This window comes from Rhincodon typus, chromosome 3, assembly GCF_021869965.1.
Source record: "Rhincodon typus isolate 14 chromosome 3, sRhiTyp1.1, whole genome shotgun sequence".
Lineage (NCBI taxonomy): Eukaryota > Metazoa > Chordata > Chondrichthyes > Orectolobiformes > Rhincodontidae > Rhincodon > Rhincodon typus.
Window position 1 is genome coordinate 122,098,051 of NC_063334.1, and position 18,527 is coordinate 122,116,577.

Here is an 18,527-nt window from a genome sequence, read left to right on the forward strand (position 1 = left end):
CTATGATGCTGCTTGGCCTGCTGTGTTCATCCAGCCCTGCACCATACCATCCGGGAGTCTCGCTTGGTACCACAGAATCTCCTGTCTGTTTCCCTCACAGTCTCAGTAACAATATCTGTTATAATGTAACTTGTACCTGATTGGTATTATGAAATAAGTTGCATCTTGTGTAAGACAAGAGACTTTTACACTTCCTCGTGGTTTTCCTTTGCCATATTGCAAAAAGCAAAGCCTAACCTAAAAGAAAGATAGTGGCAGCAAATCTGTCTTACTGCAAACTTCAGCTAAATCATGTATTAAATGATGCTCATGGTAGTCATCAGAAAATTTAGTCTAGCGGCGCCACTGTAACATTGAAAAGTCATGTAAAAGGGACTGCTGTTAAAAATGAGTTAAATTCCCTGCATAGCAATGCTGTATCCATAATGAAATGGGAAGAGTAGAAACAATGATGTCTTGCAGTACCAGACATGTAAGAAATAATTGAGACATGACTACAACAAAGTTGGGTGTGGAATTTAAACATTGCGTGGTGTAATGTTTTTAGGAAAGACATACAGTGAAAAGGGAGTATCTGCTCTTTTTAATGTAAGTGTAATGGCAGTAGACACAAGTGAAACAGCTACCAGCAAGGTACATTTTTATACCAAGCAAGATGCCAATAATAGAAAATTAAATGAATGACATTTTGACTTCATTTTGACAAAATGGGTTGACAGGAGGAGGTTGGCCAGGATGTAATGCCCCTTTTAAAAAGTTAAAATGACTCATCATGATCTGTTTACTTTTTGAAATAAGTGAACTTGAGTTCATGTGATCACCTGATTTTCCAGATTGTGTGCATCAGGCCGTAGAAAGGGATTTCTTTGTTCAGTTGGGAAAACTGCCAGTCAGAGTAGAATGTTGGGAGTTCTGGTGCTTAAGCTGACAATCATTTGTGTTATATAGAATCACAGAATGGCTCCCTCTGTTTTATAGCCATTCAGCCTGTCACCCATATGCTTTCTTCAACAACAAATCAGCTCATCCCACTCCACTCCTTTATCCAGAGCCCTGCAAATTCTTTATCATCGGATAATTATTCCATTCCCTTTTGAAAGCCAGAGGCTACATGAAGAAAATTGTTGTATACAGTGACTAGTTGGACCCAAGAATGCACTTTGTGAGAGGTGAAAGCAGACCATATGACAATGATGGTATTGAATACGTGTTTGCAATACTCCTTTCTAAGTCCTTTGATGTACGATGAACCCCAGAAAGCTATTTTTGAGATATTGGAATGGAGCAAGATAATGACTTGTTAATGTACAACTGTTCAGCATTTGTATTTGTAGAAATCAAAAGAAAACTGAATTTGGGTGTACTTCTCGCATTGATTTTTTTAAAACTACTGATGACTTTTAATTGGAGGTGAAATTGAGGTGTGTTATAGTGAGTTGATGCTATGTAACAAAATTGATTTTTCTAACCCTTGGAGTAGAGTATAAGAGACTGTCATTTCAAATGGGTATCGCTGGTTTGGCCACCATTTTTTGCCCCTCTTAATTAATTTGAGAAAGTGCTGATGAGCTGCTATCTTGGTCCACCAGTTTATGCTGATAATTTGAGGAGTGTCATAATTTTGCTGATAGTAATTTGAGGATTGCGGAAAAATATTGGTCAGGACTCCAGGTAGGTCCTGTCATAGGCTTTTGAAGATTTTCCAGAATTGGTTGACAAACATTACCAAAGATTGAGATTCAGTGATGAACTAAGGGATGGACAAATAACAATCTTCAATTAAATTCTTTGTGTGAAGGATACATTACGGGTTGATGTTTCTATATTAGGGTGAAATTCTTCCATCTGTTTTAGAAACTGATGGTGTATTACAAAAATCTAACTCTGCAATTATCTTTAGGGCCTTAAAGCTTGGATACCTCACACAAGATTTGATTGATGACTACGAGCCAGCATTAATGTTTACAATTCCTAGACTAGCTATTGTCTGGTATGTATTCCAAATGTGGTGTTTTTAGTAAACATATTTTTTTCAACTGTATTACAAGTATGTGATCCAAATCTGTGTGAAGTTCTAATTTAGTGGGTTCAGAAAATGGTCAAGCTACCATCTGCATCTGATTGTTGAGCTCAGGCTTTCCTTGATCTCATCGTTCAGGAACAGCAGTTTGAATTTATCCAGCATATTCCAGTTGAGCCCACAAATCTCAGTGGGTCAGCCTGCCAAACAACAGTCAAACTCCGCTCTTGCAGATGAGAAAAGTCAGGAGTCAAGTGCCTCTTGTTGTTCCAGTGCACCACTTGGCATATAGATGCTACAGAACAAGAGACAGATTTGATTCTGGTTGCTTGCATGCCTCCTGATTTGAAGAGCAGTGCGTGTAGAGTAGACCTTGTGGAAGGTGGAGACAGCAAGTGTAGGACAAAATTTAGTGAACTGATAACTGTTTTCAAAAAAATTTCCATTTTTACTCTACTACTTTAGAAATAGAATATCATAATGTCAAACTATTGTATCTTAGTGACTGCAATATTGTAGCAATGTTACTTTGGCCAGTAATCACATGGAATATTACAATGCCAATGTTTAAGGTGGTAATCTGAAATTATTTCTTGTTACAGAGACACTTAGTTTAGACCATGTAATGTTGGAGCAGAAGTAGACCATTCAGCACATTGAATCTCCTCTGTCATCCAGTGAGATCATGATTGATCTCATGATCCTCAACTCCACTTTCTTGCCTTTTCCCTGTACCCCTTGATTCTTTTAGTGATTTAAATGTCTGTCTAACTTGGCCTTGATTCTGTTCAACAAACCAGTCTCTGCAGCTCTCTGCAATGAAGAATTCCACAGATTCCCACTCCTTTAGAGAGCAGAAGTTTTTCTCAACATTTCTTAAATAGGTGAACCCTACACTGAGATTAAACCCTGTAGTTCTACACTTTTCCACAAGGAGCAACAACCTCCCTGCATCTATCCTGTGAAGACCCCTAAAATTCTCAGGGGGTTCTGAAGAATCAAGAGACTTGAAACATTAACTCTGCTTCCTTCCAACAGATGTTGCCAGACCTGATGAGTTTCGGTATCAATATCTTTTTTTGTCCTTTAGAATGTGTCCCGTTTGAATAAGTATTCTCTCATTTTTCTAAACTTCAATGAGTACAGGTACAACCTACTAAGCCACCGCTTCTAACAAGATCTCTCCAAACCTGGAATTTAACAGAGTAAGCTTTCTCTGGTCTGCCTCCAATGCCATTTTGTCTTTCATTAGACAATGCAGAGCTTATAAGTATGCGAGACAAGTAAGCTATGCCTGAAGGATCAGAAATCAATCTGTTTGGCAACAAAACCAAAATGAGATGAAGATCTCAATCAAATTACAGGGGTATAGGTTTCTCTTCAGTTTCATGCTTCTGAAACCAGCTCATGCAGCCATTATTGAGCATATGGAAATGACAGATGAGAATTGGCCATTTGGTCCATTGAGACCAGCCCAAGGCTGCCATAGTTCAACTTAAGCACGTCCTGACCTCTATCTAGCTTTCCACATGTCCCCTAATAAACAAATCAACGATGTTGGTGCTGAACATGGAATATCACTGGCTTTTCTGGGTCCCTGGCATTAGCATGAAGCATTCTCAACAAGACACACGCAATAGCAAAAAGTGAAGTGTTGCTGATGTGTTGACATAGATAGAAAATTAAAACAGTCCACCTGTCAGGCAGAATGAGTGGAGACATCAAAATGGATTGGTGGCACAGGATAGCATTCCGATTAATGTGCTCATTACAGAAGGGTCCCCTGCTGCTCCAGTGTGATCATATGAATTGTGAATATCTGCTGCTGATGGGTATTTATTAACGCCTGCTGGAAGTATGTTTTTGTGGCCGTTAGTCAGTATAAAGCTCAGCTGCGCTAAATCTGCCAACAGTGATTATTTTTTTGACGCATTCTGCCCCCATATATCTTTATGGGGAAATGGCAGCAATTTGGCATTAAGTCAAAATGCTCACAGCTGGTGCAGACATGATGGGCTGAATGGCTACCACCTACTCCGTAATAACAGTGATTGAGATTTGATGACCCACTGTGTCATTAATGTCTTTGGGGAATTGTTGAGAAATCTGTGGGATCTGTCTTAATTGCAATTGCTATTTGTCATGTGCTGCAGCTTGTTCAACCACAATTTATCATCCATATTTGCCACATGTTAGTTGTGGATGTCGGAAATTGAAGATTGCCTGATTATTCTAACGTTTGTTGAAAACCATCATGACTTTATTCTGTTAGCAAGTCCCCTGCATCCCACACTTTGCCCCACTTCAGAAATAAAAGTTACTGGTCCCAGTCAGATCAAAAAGAATTAGGTGGTCTGGCCCAGAATCTTAACAATCAGCTGATATGCATGTACCATCGATACAAAGAAAACTGTTGGAAAGGTTGAAGGATTTCACATGTGATGTTAGATAATAACACTATAAATGAATCAATACAACACTATATCCCATCCCTAGACTTAGCGTGCTTGTTTTAAGGTATTTGGCAGACGGACACAGTGTTGGAGAAGTCAGCACCAGATACCTAATTTACAAGATTGTCAGCAACCTGCTCTGATTTCCTTGAACAGCTGTTATCCATATACCTGGAGCATTGCTAACTTATTCAATGTACACTTGCATTTATTTCTGTTTAAAGTCTCCTTATCCAAATTATTTTTTTAATTCATTCACAGAATATGGGCATTGCTGGCTAGGCCAGCATTTATCGCCATCAAATTATACACCAATTACTCACCATTTAATCTTTCTTGGTGTCTGTGTGTTGCCCCGAGGCACAGGAAGAAAGTTGTGCCAGATACTTAGATTTAGTAGACTTCTCACAAGTTGGTTTATCTGTTTAAGTGCGGTCTAACATTTTGAAGCATTCTTTGATAATTTCTAATAAAGCTTCTCCAAAATTTTTTATGAAGTGGTTTGTTGGTCTTCCCTGAGGGGCCATTGAACTTGGAACGCAAGCTAGAAGATATGTCTGACCTGTTTAGACCATTTCGCACACTGTTGCGAAAGATCAGGTAAGATTAACAAAAATCTTCATTTGCGTCATGTTTCAGATTGTAACAAGTGGCCTGTTTTGCTTTCAATGTGATCTGAATTAACTACTAAACAAAACTACTTGAAAATTAGTTTTATATGTTTTTTGTCCTTTTTATGCATATTAGTCTTTGATCAAAAATATCGATCATCGGTCCCTTGGCATCTCTCAAACCAGTGGTCGATGTTAACAAGAAGGCAATAGAAAAATTCTTCCTTTTCTTAGTCTAGTGTAGCAGGATGCAGTCGGAATATTTTTAATTGCTTAACCAGTTGCTCTGGGGTGCTTATATTGTCATGTTTTATAGAAATTCTTCTCTTTTCCTCTCTCTCCCCATTCCACGTTTATAAATGTAAATTTTAGATTTGTAATAAAATAGGCAACTTTCAAAGATGGTTTTTAGTAGTGATAAAGTGCTCCCTTGAAAAATATTTCTTCATTTCTTCTGATGTGTCAGAATGTAACAATGATGGACCTATATAAACTAAAGATTTTGAGGGAATGTGGATTGTAAGTTTTATAGCAACAAAATAGATCTTAGATGATTGACAGTTGTTTTCACTCTTGTATTTTCTTCCACTTTTGTCCCATCTTGTTCTCCTGTAACTGTCAGCTTATCAGTATCATGTGGTTCTACTAGTTTTGTATGCTGCAAGCTATCCTTGCTAATTGTTCATTTTTTCTTGTGCAAATGAATAGCCCACTTGAATGCAGATATGACAGGTAAAATTACCTATGCTTTAAACCTGCACAGTTTTGGTGGGATCAGTAGGTACTTTACAGGAGAGGGGTGGGAGTACAGATTTGATAATACTCATACTCTTCCATTTGCTGGCAACCAGCTACATTGTGGAATCTGATCTACAACCTTCCTGCACTTTATCAATTGCCTATTTATTGGCCTAATGAATATACAGTATTGGGACATTTGGGTATAGAATCATAGGATCTCTACAGTGTGAAGCAGGCCATTTGGCCTATCAGGTCCACACCAACCATCTGAAGACCATCCCACCCAGACCAACCCCCATACCCTATCTCTGTAACTCTGCATTTCATAGAACATAGAACATAGCCAATCCACCTAACCTGCACATCTTTGGACTGAGGAGGAAATCAGAGCACTTGAGGAAACCCACACAGACATGGGAGCAAGTTGCAAACTCCACACAGGCAGTCGCCCAAAGGTGGAATTAAGCCCGGCTCCCTGGTGTTGTGAGACAGCTTTGGTATCCACTGAGCCACTGTGCTGCCTCATAGTTTAACCAACATTCTGAGTGTTCTGCATTGAAGGCAGATCCTTGGCAGAAGTTTAATGTAGAGATTTAATCTAAATGTTGCACCAAAAGAGTGCACAATGTTCTCAAAGCAAATTAGTTCCACATTAGTATTCCAGAGAGCTATATTGTGTAATCTTCACCAATCAACCTTCTTTCCTGTAAATTGGATAACTTCAAGCTGTGCTTCCATGAACAATTTAAGTGATTTTATGATTTGCCTTTAGTCAATTTCTTTCCATGCTGTCAATCAAAATGAGCTTTTCGCATCAACTTACTAAATGCTTTATTCCCATGCTGAGTTCCAGTTCCATTACACTCTTATTTCCCAGTTTAATGTAATGTTGACATGTGACCTTATCAGTTTTTCAACTTTTTTTAAGCAGTAGGCCAGGTCAAATCAGGTGCTTTTGTTGGTCTTGGTTCTTGTCAGTTTTGAGTGTACTGACAGCTTTCCTTTGTATGAAAGGACTATCGACTATCAGTGCATATCTTCACTTCCTGGACCACCCATAGTAGCATAACACCAGGTATGACTAATAGGCAGAAATTTGCAGAGTATCCACCTATACTTTGATGTGCTTTGTCAGTAACATACAGCTATAAAGTTGATTTTTTTAAAAATTCATTCATGGGATGAGGGTGTTGCTGTTTGGACCAGCATTATTGCCCATCCGTGATTGCCCAGAGGTCAGCTATGAGTCAGCCACATTGCTGGGTAAGGATGGCAGTTTCTTTCCCTCAAGGATATTAGTGAAACAGGTGAGTTTTTCTGATAATCAGCGATGGTTTCATGGTTATCGTTAAACGCTTAATTCCAGATTTTTTATTGAATTCAAATTCCACTGTCTGCCCTGGAAGGATTTGAACCCAGAACATTAGCTGAATTTCTGGATTAATAGTCCAATAGTAATAGCATTAGGCCATTGCTTTCCCAGAAATCTGATATAAAGATAACTTTTAAGATAAATTGGGCTATATTTAGGTTTTCCTTGCCCATCTGTGGGAATTCTAATTCATTTTTCATTTAATAAATTATTTTCTCATGTTAACTTTGATGTCCTCTTTTTGTTTTCCTTTGATAGTGTCTGTCTCTTTATATGTTGTGCACATTTTTTCAAGTTTGATGTCTTTGCACTGTTTAAGTAACATTCGTGCCTCGTGTCAATCAATGACCATAGCTGACAAAAAGGATCACACCATTTTCCCCAAAGCATTCAATGGCATTACCATTGTTAAGTCTTATGTTTTCAACATTTTAAAGGTTACCATTAACCATAACCTGAACTAGTATGTAAATACTGTGCTGCAACACAGGCCAAAAGCTGGGAATTATGTGGCATATGATTCTCCTCCTGACTCCCTGAAACTTGTCCACCATCTACAAGGCAGCAATGGGTACAATCTATAAGATGCATTTCAATAACTTACCAAGCCTCCTTTAACGTTAGCTTGCAATCCTGTGACTGCATGCCAATGAAGGACAAGAATAGCAAATGTATGGGAATACCATCACATGCGTGTCCACTTCCAAGATATATGCTATACTCCTTTGAAACTTCACTTCACTCTCACTGGGTCTATATCCTGAAACTCCTTTCTGAACAGGGGGTATATCTACACAATTTAAGAAGGTGACTCATTAGACCTTCTCAAGAAGTATTGGTATTAGTCAATAAATGCTGGCCAAATCAATGATACACGTCCTATGAATTTATTAGAACAGTCATTTCTATAATATCAGTTCTTCTATATGCTTGTTTGTGACCTGAACTCAGTTAAAAATTATAGTTTAAAGACTAAATAAATAAATAAGGACTGTTGTTTCTAATCGAGCCCTGGCTGTTTATTTGTTAGCTTAAAGTTATTTTTTGCTCCCCTCTTTTCTTAATTTCAGTTGTTTCGGCTTCCCCTTGTTGAGACCATCGCTATATTTTATTTTTCTCACTTTTGATTTTGAATTGAGAGTTAGTTGAATGTTGAACAACAGCTTGTCTGTAAAAAAAAGTCAAAAGACAGATGTTTGCTGTTGGGAGCTGGCCTGGAAAGATAATAATACAGGGTTAATTACTGCTGTAAGGACACTGTAGACATTTGGGCTGCAGGATGTTGCTATGCTCAGGGACAGCCAGTCAAGGTAGGAACGGTGCTGGCCAGCCAAGCACAGAGAATGTTGAAAGGAAAAGAGAAGCTAAAGAGTGAATTAATTTTGACTGAGTTTGGGCAGGAGGCATTTTGTTTTGGAAGCTTCCACACTGGGACTGTTTTTGGTTTTTGCTCTCTGATCATTCTCTTGTTATTGACTTGTTGAAAATGGAAATTTCTAACAAAAGAATCCCAATCTGTAACAAATAGGTGAAGGTCTCCAGAGGTCTGTGGAAGCTGTTTGTATTGACCGTTAACATCAGAATTGAAGCAAAATATACAGTCCTTTATGCCTGTAAATCAACACATCCTCCAAGGATTTCATGAAGGCCTGGTATTCGTTGTCAAAATGGTTATCAAACTAACAAATTACATTTTTTTATTTTATCCCTTAATTGTGTCTGACTATCTAGTCAATGTGAGAGTGCGTTTTATAATCAAACAAGATTGGGCTTAGATCATAGATATTAACTAGATTGCCCTGTAGTTTATCTGTGTTCTGCTGAAGTTAGATTATTAATAATAAATTGTTACTTTTTGTTTAAGTTGTTAACTTGGTGCCCAAGGTCTTGTTGTAAAGTCTAGTTAGGAATAATTGAGCAATTTTGAGGCTCATTATTTCGATTACACTGTGTTGCAAAACCAGTGATAGTGAGGCTGATTTGGTTTGGCTTGCTATTCCTTTGCTGTCACACTACTTCCCTGCCTGTATTTAAAACCCCTTTTTCAACCCACTGTGGCCTTTGAGTCCCCATTTGTTCTCTATTGCCCAATGAAATGCTTGAGATTTCTTTATATTTTTACAGTATACATTAGTATAAATTAATTTCCATTAAGAAGCTGAGAGGAACAGATTGAACTGGTAAGACCATAAGACATAGGAGCAGAAATTAGGCCATTCAGCCCATTGAATCTGCTCCATCATTCAATCATGGCTGATAAGTTTCTCAACCAGACTCTTCCACTTTCTCCCTGTAACCCTTGATCCCCTTGACAATCAAGAACCTATCTATCTCTGTTTTAACCATACTCAATGTCCTGGCCTCCACAGCCTTCTCTGGCAATGAATTCCATAGATTCACCACTCTCTGGCTGAAAAAGTTTCTCATTATCTCCGTTCTAAAGGGTTTTCCCTTTACCCTAAGGCTGTGTCCTTGGATCTAGTCTCTCCTTTCAATGGAAACATTTGCCCAACATCCGCTCTGTGCAGGCCATTCAGTATTCTGTACGTTTCAATTAGATTCCTCCCTCATCCTTCTAAACTCCAAGTATAGACCCAGAGTCCTCAAACATTCTTCATATGTTAAGCCTTTCATTCCTGGGATCATTCTCGTGAACCTCCAGGGCCAGTAAATCCTTCCTGAGGTATGGGGCCCAGAGTAAGGTTATCCCTTGGTTATGAAAACTATTGTGCCCTGGAAATTTATAGCACATTAATACACATAGAAGTGTTAGATTTTCTGTATTTGTTACTCAATCAAAAGATTATGATTGAGTCCATTTAACTGCCTCCCCCAACCCAAAATTCTAATGAATTATTACCAATTCTTCGTTACCCACTAGGTGGTATATTTAAGTGATAGTGAAGAGCAATCACTTGCTTTTGTACCCCCCTCCCCAGTCTCACATCACAATAATTTTCTCCTTCCTTGTCCAAAACTGCAGATTTGTACTTCCTGGACATTTTAATTCATTGTATTTTGACACTTTGCTGATAATTTTATCAGAAAACTAATTTTTGGAGTTGCTGCATTTTCAGGTATCGGCGATATTTGTACCATGACAGAAATTATTGTAACAGACCATATGCTTGATTTGTTGTATTGTTTATACTTCAGATACACAGATGTTACTGAAAGATGCTAATGGATGTTAGCCACATACAAATGTGTTCCAGTTGTTGAATCGATGGTGCTTTGGCAAAACAGTAACATCAGTTTCTCCAAAGTAATATATGCAGTGCACAGTATCTTCGTAATTGCCTTGTTTCCCAGTGCAAGAGCTGATGTTTTATCTTTTATCCCATGTTCTAGTGAATGTGTACATAATGTATAATCTGCATTGATCGATGCTGCATCGCCTCAGATGATGCAACATCTTTAATCTACAGATAGGAAATAAAATCTGAGGCACAACTCCATTAATAATAGGCTAGGTAATATTGAGGACAGTAAAAGTGTTCAACCTCTGATTTAATTTTTGCATTGCAGAAAAAAAGAAATTGACACTTTGTTGAATCTTTTCATGATGCATTCATTATTAAAATTCACAAGAAATACCAAGGGGGAGAAAACATATGTATGATAGGAGAGTACTGATTAGAACATAGAACATAGAACATTACAGCGCAGTACAGGCCCTTCGGCCCTCGATGTTGCGCCGACCTGTGAAACCAATCTGAAAACCAATCTGATTAGTTGCAATGGAGAATACACCAATTAAATGATGACTGAAAATTAACTGTCGAGCTTTATTTGTGTTGTCTGCAGGCAGCTTAACTCTGATCAAAGCATTGCCTTCATAAATGAATTCGAAAGTGGCTGTCCCATTTTGTTGTACTGAGAATGAGTAGCGTGTGTCTATGTTCTTTCTATCTGTAAAGGCCAGCACCCTTTGTATTAACTGTATGTAGCTTCCAGTACTCTACATTGGAGGCTTGACTGAGATCTTAAATTGGTTGACAGGATAATTATTTGCACACTCACAATTACTTAGCATATGATGTCCCCTTGCAGAATCAAATCTAACGTTAAGAGTTTTGAGTTTTGCAAGTGCAAACTGTTTGGCTGCAGCCAGTGGCTGGCTTTGTGCAAACAGCCTTATATCTCTCACACACATATGCCACATTACTCATTTGTATGTTAGGTCAAGAGTCTTTTTGGCTTGATGGCAACATGCACTCATAATGCTGCTACATAGTAACAACATGAAGCAGCATGTTGCTCAAATATTTGAGATATCTTCCCCTTCCAGGGCAGTCTGAGGTTGACTGGGCTATTTAGCGAATTTATTCAATCATTGGAAGTGTGTGTGTTGCTGGCTGATCCAGGATTTATTGCCCATCTTTAGTTGTCTTTGAACCACAGCAGACCATTTGCTGTAGGTAGACCCAAAATTTTGACACTGAATGAATGATATATTTGAGTCCGGATGATGAGTGACTTGGAGGGGAACTTGCAGGTGTTGGTATTCCCCTATATCTGCTGCCCTGTCCTTCTAGATAGTGGTGGTTAAGAGTTTGGAAGGTGCTGTCTAATGATTTTTGGAAAATTTCTGCAGCGCATCTTATACATGGTAGCAGCAGTCTGTGTACTGAGTCAATGGTGGAGGAAGTGGATGTTTGTGGATGTGGTGCCAATCAAGCAGATTGTTTTGTTCTGGATGGTGCCAAGCTTCTTGAGTGTTGTTGGAGTTGCACTCATCCAGGCAAGTGGAGAGTATTCCATCACATCCCTGACTTGTGCCTTGTAGATGCTGGACAGGCGGTGGGGAGTCAGGAGGTGAGTTACTCACTGCAAGATTGGTAGCCTCTGACCTACTTCAGAGCGTATGTGATTAATCTAGTTCTAATAATCACCAAGTCCCCAGGATCTTGACAGCAAGGAATATGGCAATGGTAATGCCATACTGTAGAATACAGCAATGGTAATACCATAGAATGTGAAGGGGTGATGGTTAGATTCTCTCTTGTTGAAGATGTTTGTTACTTGGCACAAATGTTTAGGATCAAAATTTTTTTTTTTGAAGAAGGGTCTAAACCCGAAACGTCAGCTTTCCTGCTCCTCTGATGCTGCTTGGCCTGCTGTGTTCATCCAGCTCTACACCTTGTTATCTCAGATTCTCCAGCATCAGCAGTTCCCACTATCTCTGAATCAATGTAGACATAGTGGACTTCTTTCAAAAAGCTGAAAGAACTGGAAATCAGAAACAAAAACAGAAATTGCTCGAAACTCAGAAGGTCTGGCAACAGCTGGAGGGAAAGTAGAGTTAATGCCTTGGGTCCAGTGACCCTTCTTCAAAACTGATGGTAACTAGGAAAAGGTTGGTATTTATACAAATGATAGGTGGAGATAGAGCCCGAGAGAGAGAGAAACAATTGGACAGTCAAAGGAATGTGTCCAGGTCACTCTGGGGGAATGAATAGTTGCTAATGGGGACTAAGTGGCTGACAATGGGTAGTGTGTAATAGCAGCTCATGGTGATGACAAAGCCTCATGTTTGGGGGTTTGGATAAGGACTTTGGAGAAGGTGCCTCAAGCTCTAAAATAGTTGAACTTAATATTTGAAGTCCAGAAGGCTACAAAGCTCCCAAGCAGAAAATGAGGTACTGTTCTTCCAGCTTGTGCTGAGCTTCACTGGATCACTACAGCAAGCCTGAGACAGAGATGTTGGCCAAGATTCCATTTGCCAATCAATCGTCTCTCTCCTTCAAACAGTACAACTGTTGTTTTCCCCCATTTCATTGGTGGTAATGGGAATCATCCTGATGAGTGCAAAATGAAAAGCTTCAACAAAATGTCTTCATTTTTCAGAAAGACTCAAGTTCCGCACTACCAAACAATGTTTTAATTTTTCTTACAATTAGCAAAGTATTAGAGCAAAAACTTGTAAATTATTCTCAGCTTTATTTAATGGCATCCTACCATTCTTCATTCTTGTTTTCTCTCACCCTAATTAGGGACTTACTACAGACATTGACAGAAGATGAGTTGCACACACTTGAACGTAACCTGTGTATATCCCAGGATGGTGAATTTGCTGCTGATCCAGAGGTACCCTCTCCCATTCCTCCACCTGTGGTTCCTGATAAACTCATTCAAGATAAATTGTGTGTAAAAGCTGAAAATACAGAGGCTGAACTTGCATGTTCCATGCAGTATGATGAGGAGGAGCTGGAGCAGCTTAATTTAATGGTACACAGGGTAGGGGATGAAATGTCCTGCCTGCTCTCTCCACCAAGTGTCTGCCAGTCACCAGCTCATAAGACTGTACCAAAACATAATTGTAACCCAGAGGTCTCAACAAACCTCAAGCTCTCTGGTGCGAAACGTGAAGCTGAAGAAGAGGAACGGGTATTTTTCATGGATGATTTGGATGGTGCAGGTGAGACCTTTGCGGGAATGGACACTTCAAGGGAATCACTCACTTTAGTTCATGATTCTTGTCCACCTGATCAGGAAGACATGTTGTCTCTTTCACATGATGATGAAAGCATGGGGAAGGATAGTTGCAGTGAGCAAAATTCAGAAGCAAAAGAGGTACTACACAAACCAAGCAATAATGATTCACTACCTCTGCAAGGACAAGCCAATCAAAAGAAAAATAACACAGCAGAAATGTATTGTAACTGTTTGGATGCATCTGAATCCAGTTCTTACCTCAACGGTTGGACTGCAGGTACTGATGTACAACCAAGTGAAACTGCAGAAAAAATAGCACATAGGACTGGTGGAATGAAAATTTCTGCAACTGTTATCTTTAACCCCAAATCTCAGTCCATCTCTTGCTCCTCTGAAGCTGAGAGTATAATAAATTGTGACTCAGTCTGCTGTCAGGTTCCTTCAGATGACTCCCCGAAGCTATGCCCTGCTGACATGAAAAATGGAGTAAATCATTGTGTTCACCTCACTGTTACTCCGGATGATAGAGTTGACAACAGCTCTGAACCAGTGGAGGTCAGTTCATTGGAAGAGACTGTAGATGTTGCGGATTCTAGTTTTCTTAAAGGAGAGGGTCAGCCACATAAAAGTAACAGTGGATCACCTTCACAGGAGAGGACAGAGAGTGACAGTCCAGGTGAATCATGGACAGAAAGAGCCATCAGCAAACGGGAGCACAAAACCTCAAAATGCAAGTGCCTGGCACAGTCCTCAGGAAAACAGACAGAAAGAGGAGGGCAACAAACAAAAGTGGAAGTATATTGCCAGCAGCGAAAGATGGAAAAGAGGAAGCAGTCAGTTGGAGGGAAGGCGAGTAAAGAAGAAGCACACATTAAAGGCAGTGTGGTAAAAGATGAATCAGAGGAAGATGGGAAAGTACAAACTGTTTCTCACCTGTCAGAGGGCCACAGAACTAAGCAGAGGTAATTTCAGTTTCTGCTTAAGAGCTCCATTTATGGGTTGCATTTTTTTTTTGTTTCTTTGTTTTGTGAGGTGAATAAGATTTTGTTAATGGATATTTTCATGAATTTTGAAAAAATTATATATAATTCACAGCAATTGCATTTGTAATTTTGAATAGAATTTATCCAGATCTATGCTATGTAATCTTTAAAATATATTATCTCCAGGGTCACATGTTCTGGTAAAGTTGAAACTTTGAACAATGCATTTTTTATTTTTAAAATTAATCAATGTTGATTTTCCATATGGTTCTTAAAAATAACGTTATGGAATATTATTGACTTGTGAATTTAAACTGCCGAGGACCAGAAGTCTTTACACGGGATCTAACATTCCTTTTCAATATGGTGCTAATCCTACTTTGGTGTGATTTCTTTCACAGGTGACCATACGGGTGCTAATTATACATTGCTTAGCATGACTGAGGATTGATATTTAACATGCAGTACAGCAGATGGAGTGTGCAGAAATGCAGTTCAACACTGGAAACTGAAATCATATGCTTGCTCAAGATTTTATAGTTGGCAATTAGCATTGAAAAGCATAGCCACAAACCTCGTTATGTGCAATACTCTCTGAATATCCTTCAGCTATTGAAAGACTGTGCTTCTTTATATATGAATTGTTGACTTACAATCATTCCTTTTTTTTAGACTGGATTTGAGGTAGTATTTTTTTTTGCTGTCAATCAAATATTCTTGTGTTTATTTATGAGCTACCTGTGAATGACTGCTGGAGAAAATTGAGCAAGCAGGTTTACTGTCTAACTTAAAAAAATGACAAGAAGTTTCATGTCTGGTCACTGATATGGTCAGTGAAACCATAACTCAACTTTGAAACTTTTATGTTGATTAATTTGTGATGTTGGTCATGGAGAATTTTTTTAAAAAATTGTGGTAAGGTAATCAAAATCACCGACTGGAGTTGCTCATTCAATCCAGACATGTGCAAACTTGGCCCAGACCTGGGCCAAGGAGTGACAAATGGAGTTTAATTTAAATAAGTGTGAGATATTGCATTTTGGTAGGCAAATCAGGGCAGGACTTAGACACTTAATGGTCCTGGGGAGCATTGCAGAACAAGTGTTGCATAATTCGTTGAAAGTGGAGTTGCAGGTACACAGGGTAGTGAAGAAGGCATTTGGTATGCTTGTCTTTATTGGTTAATGCATTGAATATAGGAGTTGGGATGTCATGTTGTGGCTGTACAGGACATTGGTTAGGCTGTTTTTGGAATACTGCGTTCTGTTCTGGTCTCCCTGCTATCGTAAAGCTGTTGTGAAACTTGAAAGGGTTCAGAAAAGATCTACAAGGATGTTGCCAGGCTTAGAGCTTTGAGATATAGGGAGAGGCTGAATAGGCTTGGGCTATTTTCCCTAGAGTGTCAGAGGCTAAGGGGTGACCTTATAGAAGTTTATAATATCATGCGGGGCATGGATAGGGGTGAACAGCCAAGGTTTTTTCCCAGCATAGGGAAGACCAAAAGTAGAGGTCGTGGGTTTAAGGTAAGAGGGGAAATATGTTAAAGGGACCTAAGGGGCATCATTTTCATGAAGGGCATGGTGGGTGTATGGAATGACATTGCCAGAAGAAGTGATGGAGGCCGGTACAATTATAGCATTTAAAAGGCATCTGGATGGGTATATGAATAGGAAGGCTTAAAAGGATATGCTGGCAAATGGGCTAGATTGAGTTAGGATATCTGGTTGGACTGAAGGGTCTGTTTCCGTGGTATACAATTCTATGACTCTAACTCAAGTCCAGGCCAGTGAATGAACCAGAAATATTACTGTTTAAAGAATCTCTAGCTGCGGTAGAATGTTAGTTTTAGTTTTTGTGCCCATGATTCCTTAACTGTTGCCGTTAGTTTAGCTACGAATGCTTTGAAACATAATGAATGAAAGCTGTATTCAGAATGGGTGGAAAATTGGAAGATGTCGATGTAGGTGACTCAAGCATATCTTGTATACAGTTTTGGTCTCCCTACCTAAGAGAGGATATACTTGTCATAGAACGTGCACACCATAGGTTTACTAGCCTGATTGCAAGATAGAAGGGTGCTCCGGTTTCCTCTGTCAGTCCAAAGATGTGCCGGGTAGGTGAATTGGCCATGCTAAATTGCCCATCGTGTTCGGGGATGTGTACATTAGGTTGGTTATAGGGGGGATGGGTCTGGGTGGGATACTCTGAGGGTCAATGTGGACTTGTTGGACCGAATGGCCTGTTTCCACATTGTAGGGATTCTATGATCCATGAAAACATGGACCTCTTTCTTGAATATTTTCAATGATTTGGCCCCCACAGTCTTCTGTGGTAGAGAATTCAACAGGTTTATTATCCTTTGTGGAACGTTCTCCTCATCTTGGTCCTAAATGGCCGACCCCATATCTAGATACTGTGACCCCTGGTTCGAGACTTCCCAGACAGAATTAACATCCTTTCTGCATCTAGTCTGTCCAACCCTGCTGGAATTTTATTTGTTTCGATCAGATCCCCTCTTATCCTTCTAAACTCTATTGAGTATAGTCAAACTAATCTCTCCCGACAGGACAGTCCTTCTATCTTGCTATCAGGCTAGTAAACCTATGGTGTGCACCTTCTGTGACAAGTATATCCTCTCTTAGGTAGGGAGACCAAAATTGTATACAAGACATGCTTGAGTCACCTACATAGACATCTTCCAATTTTCCCACCCACAGAGACAGTCACCCCAGGGTGGACTCGAACCCGGGTTCCTGGTGCTGTGAGGCAGCAGTACTAACCACTTGACTCGCCGTGCCGCCCAAATTTATTTTGATTTTAAAGGCATCAATGGGTATGGCAGAAAAGGGAATATGACATTGAAATAGAGGATCAGCCATGATCATATGATGGCCTACTCCTGTTCCTAGTTTCAGCCATGATCATATGATGGCCTACTCCTGTTCCTAATTTCTATGTTATCCATTGAAACATTGGATGTTTTAATACAACCAAGTCATTTAGCTCACAATCCATGTTGACATTAATCCTAATTCTTGTCCTAATCACATTTATCCACTGTTTCCATATCCCTTTATCCTCTTTACTTCATCCACCAATCCAATTTAAGCTTGACTGTTGACAATAAATAGAAGTTGCTGGAAAAGCTCAGCAGGTCTGGCAGCATCTGTGAAGAGAAATCAGAGTTAATATTTCAGATCCGATGATCCTTCCTCAGAACTATTTCTGGTTTACAGCGTCCACAGTTCTTTTGGTTTTGGTTTTGACTGTTGACGTGTTTTCTGTGTCAATCACTGATGGAGAATTTTGCATCTCTATTTTAGACATTTTATCTTTTAACCATGCGTCAATGGTTTCTAATTCTTTACTTGCCCGGTGGAAATTTAGTCTGTTTCTGTACACTTTGCCCCATAAATCTTAAACGCTTCTATTATATTGTTTATAATCTTTCATAATGTGAAAAAACTCTTTCAAGATTTTCTTTAGATATGAGTTTTCTTAATCCAGGTAACATCCTACTAAATACAAACAATCTGAAACAAAAACAGAAAGTGCTGGAGAAACTCAGCACTTTTGGCATCATTTGTAGACAGAAAAACAGAGTTAAGGTTTTGAGTCCTGCAACCCTCCATGAGAAGTGAAAAGTCAAAATTGAAATCCAGTGTTGCACGCAGTATTCAGAGACCTTGAAGTTTGAGAGGTTTCTCATTACCTTCTTTGCTTTTGTATACTGTATTGCTTCTCATCAGAGATAATTCTGTTACCTTTCTTCCTTATGAGTTTTGCCATTCCTGCGGTGTTGTCTTTGTGTCCTTTATCACTTCCTATTCTGTTTTCTCTCTTTGCCTCTTTTTAAATTCAGATTGCCTCCCTGTATCTATTAACATGCTTCAAAATCATTTTTATTTT

At 39.2% G+C, this 18,527-nt stretch overlaps 1 protein-coding gene across 1 annotated transcript in view; it reads left to right on the forward strand.

The window, feature by feature from the left end:
* The window catches only part of zfyve28 (zinc finger, FYVE domain containing 28), a 188,185-nt gene that overhangs the window by 114,130 nt on the left and 55,528 nt on the right, over positions 1-18,527 (forward strand). Inside the window, exons 6-8 of the mRNA XM_048594859.1 lie at positions 1,901-1,990; positions 4,972-5,073; positions 13,194-14,597. Of these exons, the coding sequence (XP_048450816.1) occupies positions 1,901-1,990; positions 4,972-5,073; positions 13,194-14,597 (1,596 nt within the window). The remainder of the gene's footprint in view (positions 1-1,900; positions 1,991-4,971; positions 5,074-13,193; positions 14,598-18,527) is intronic.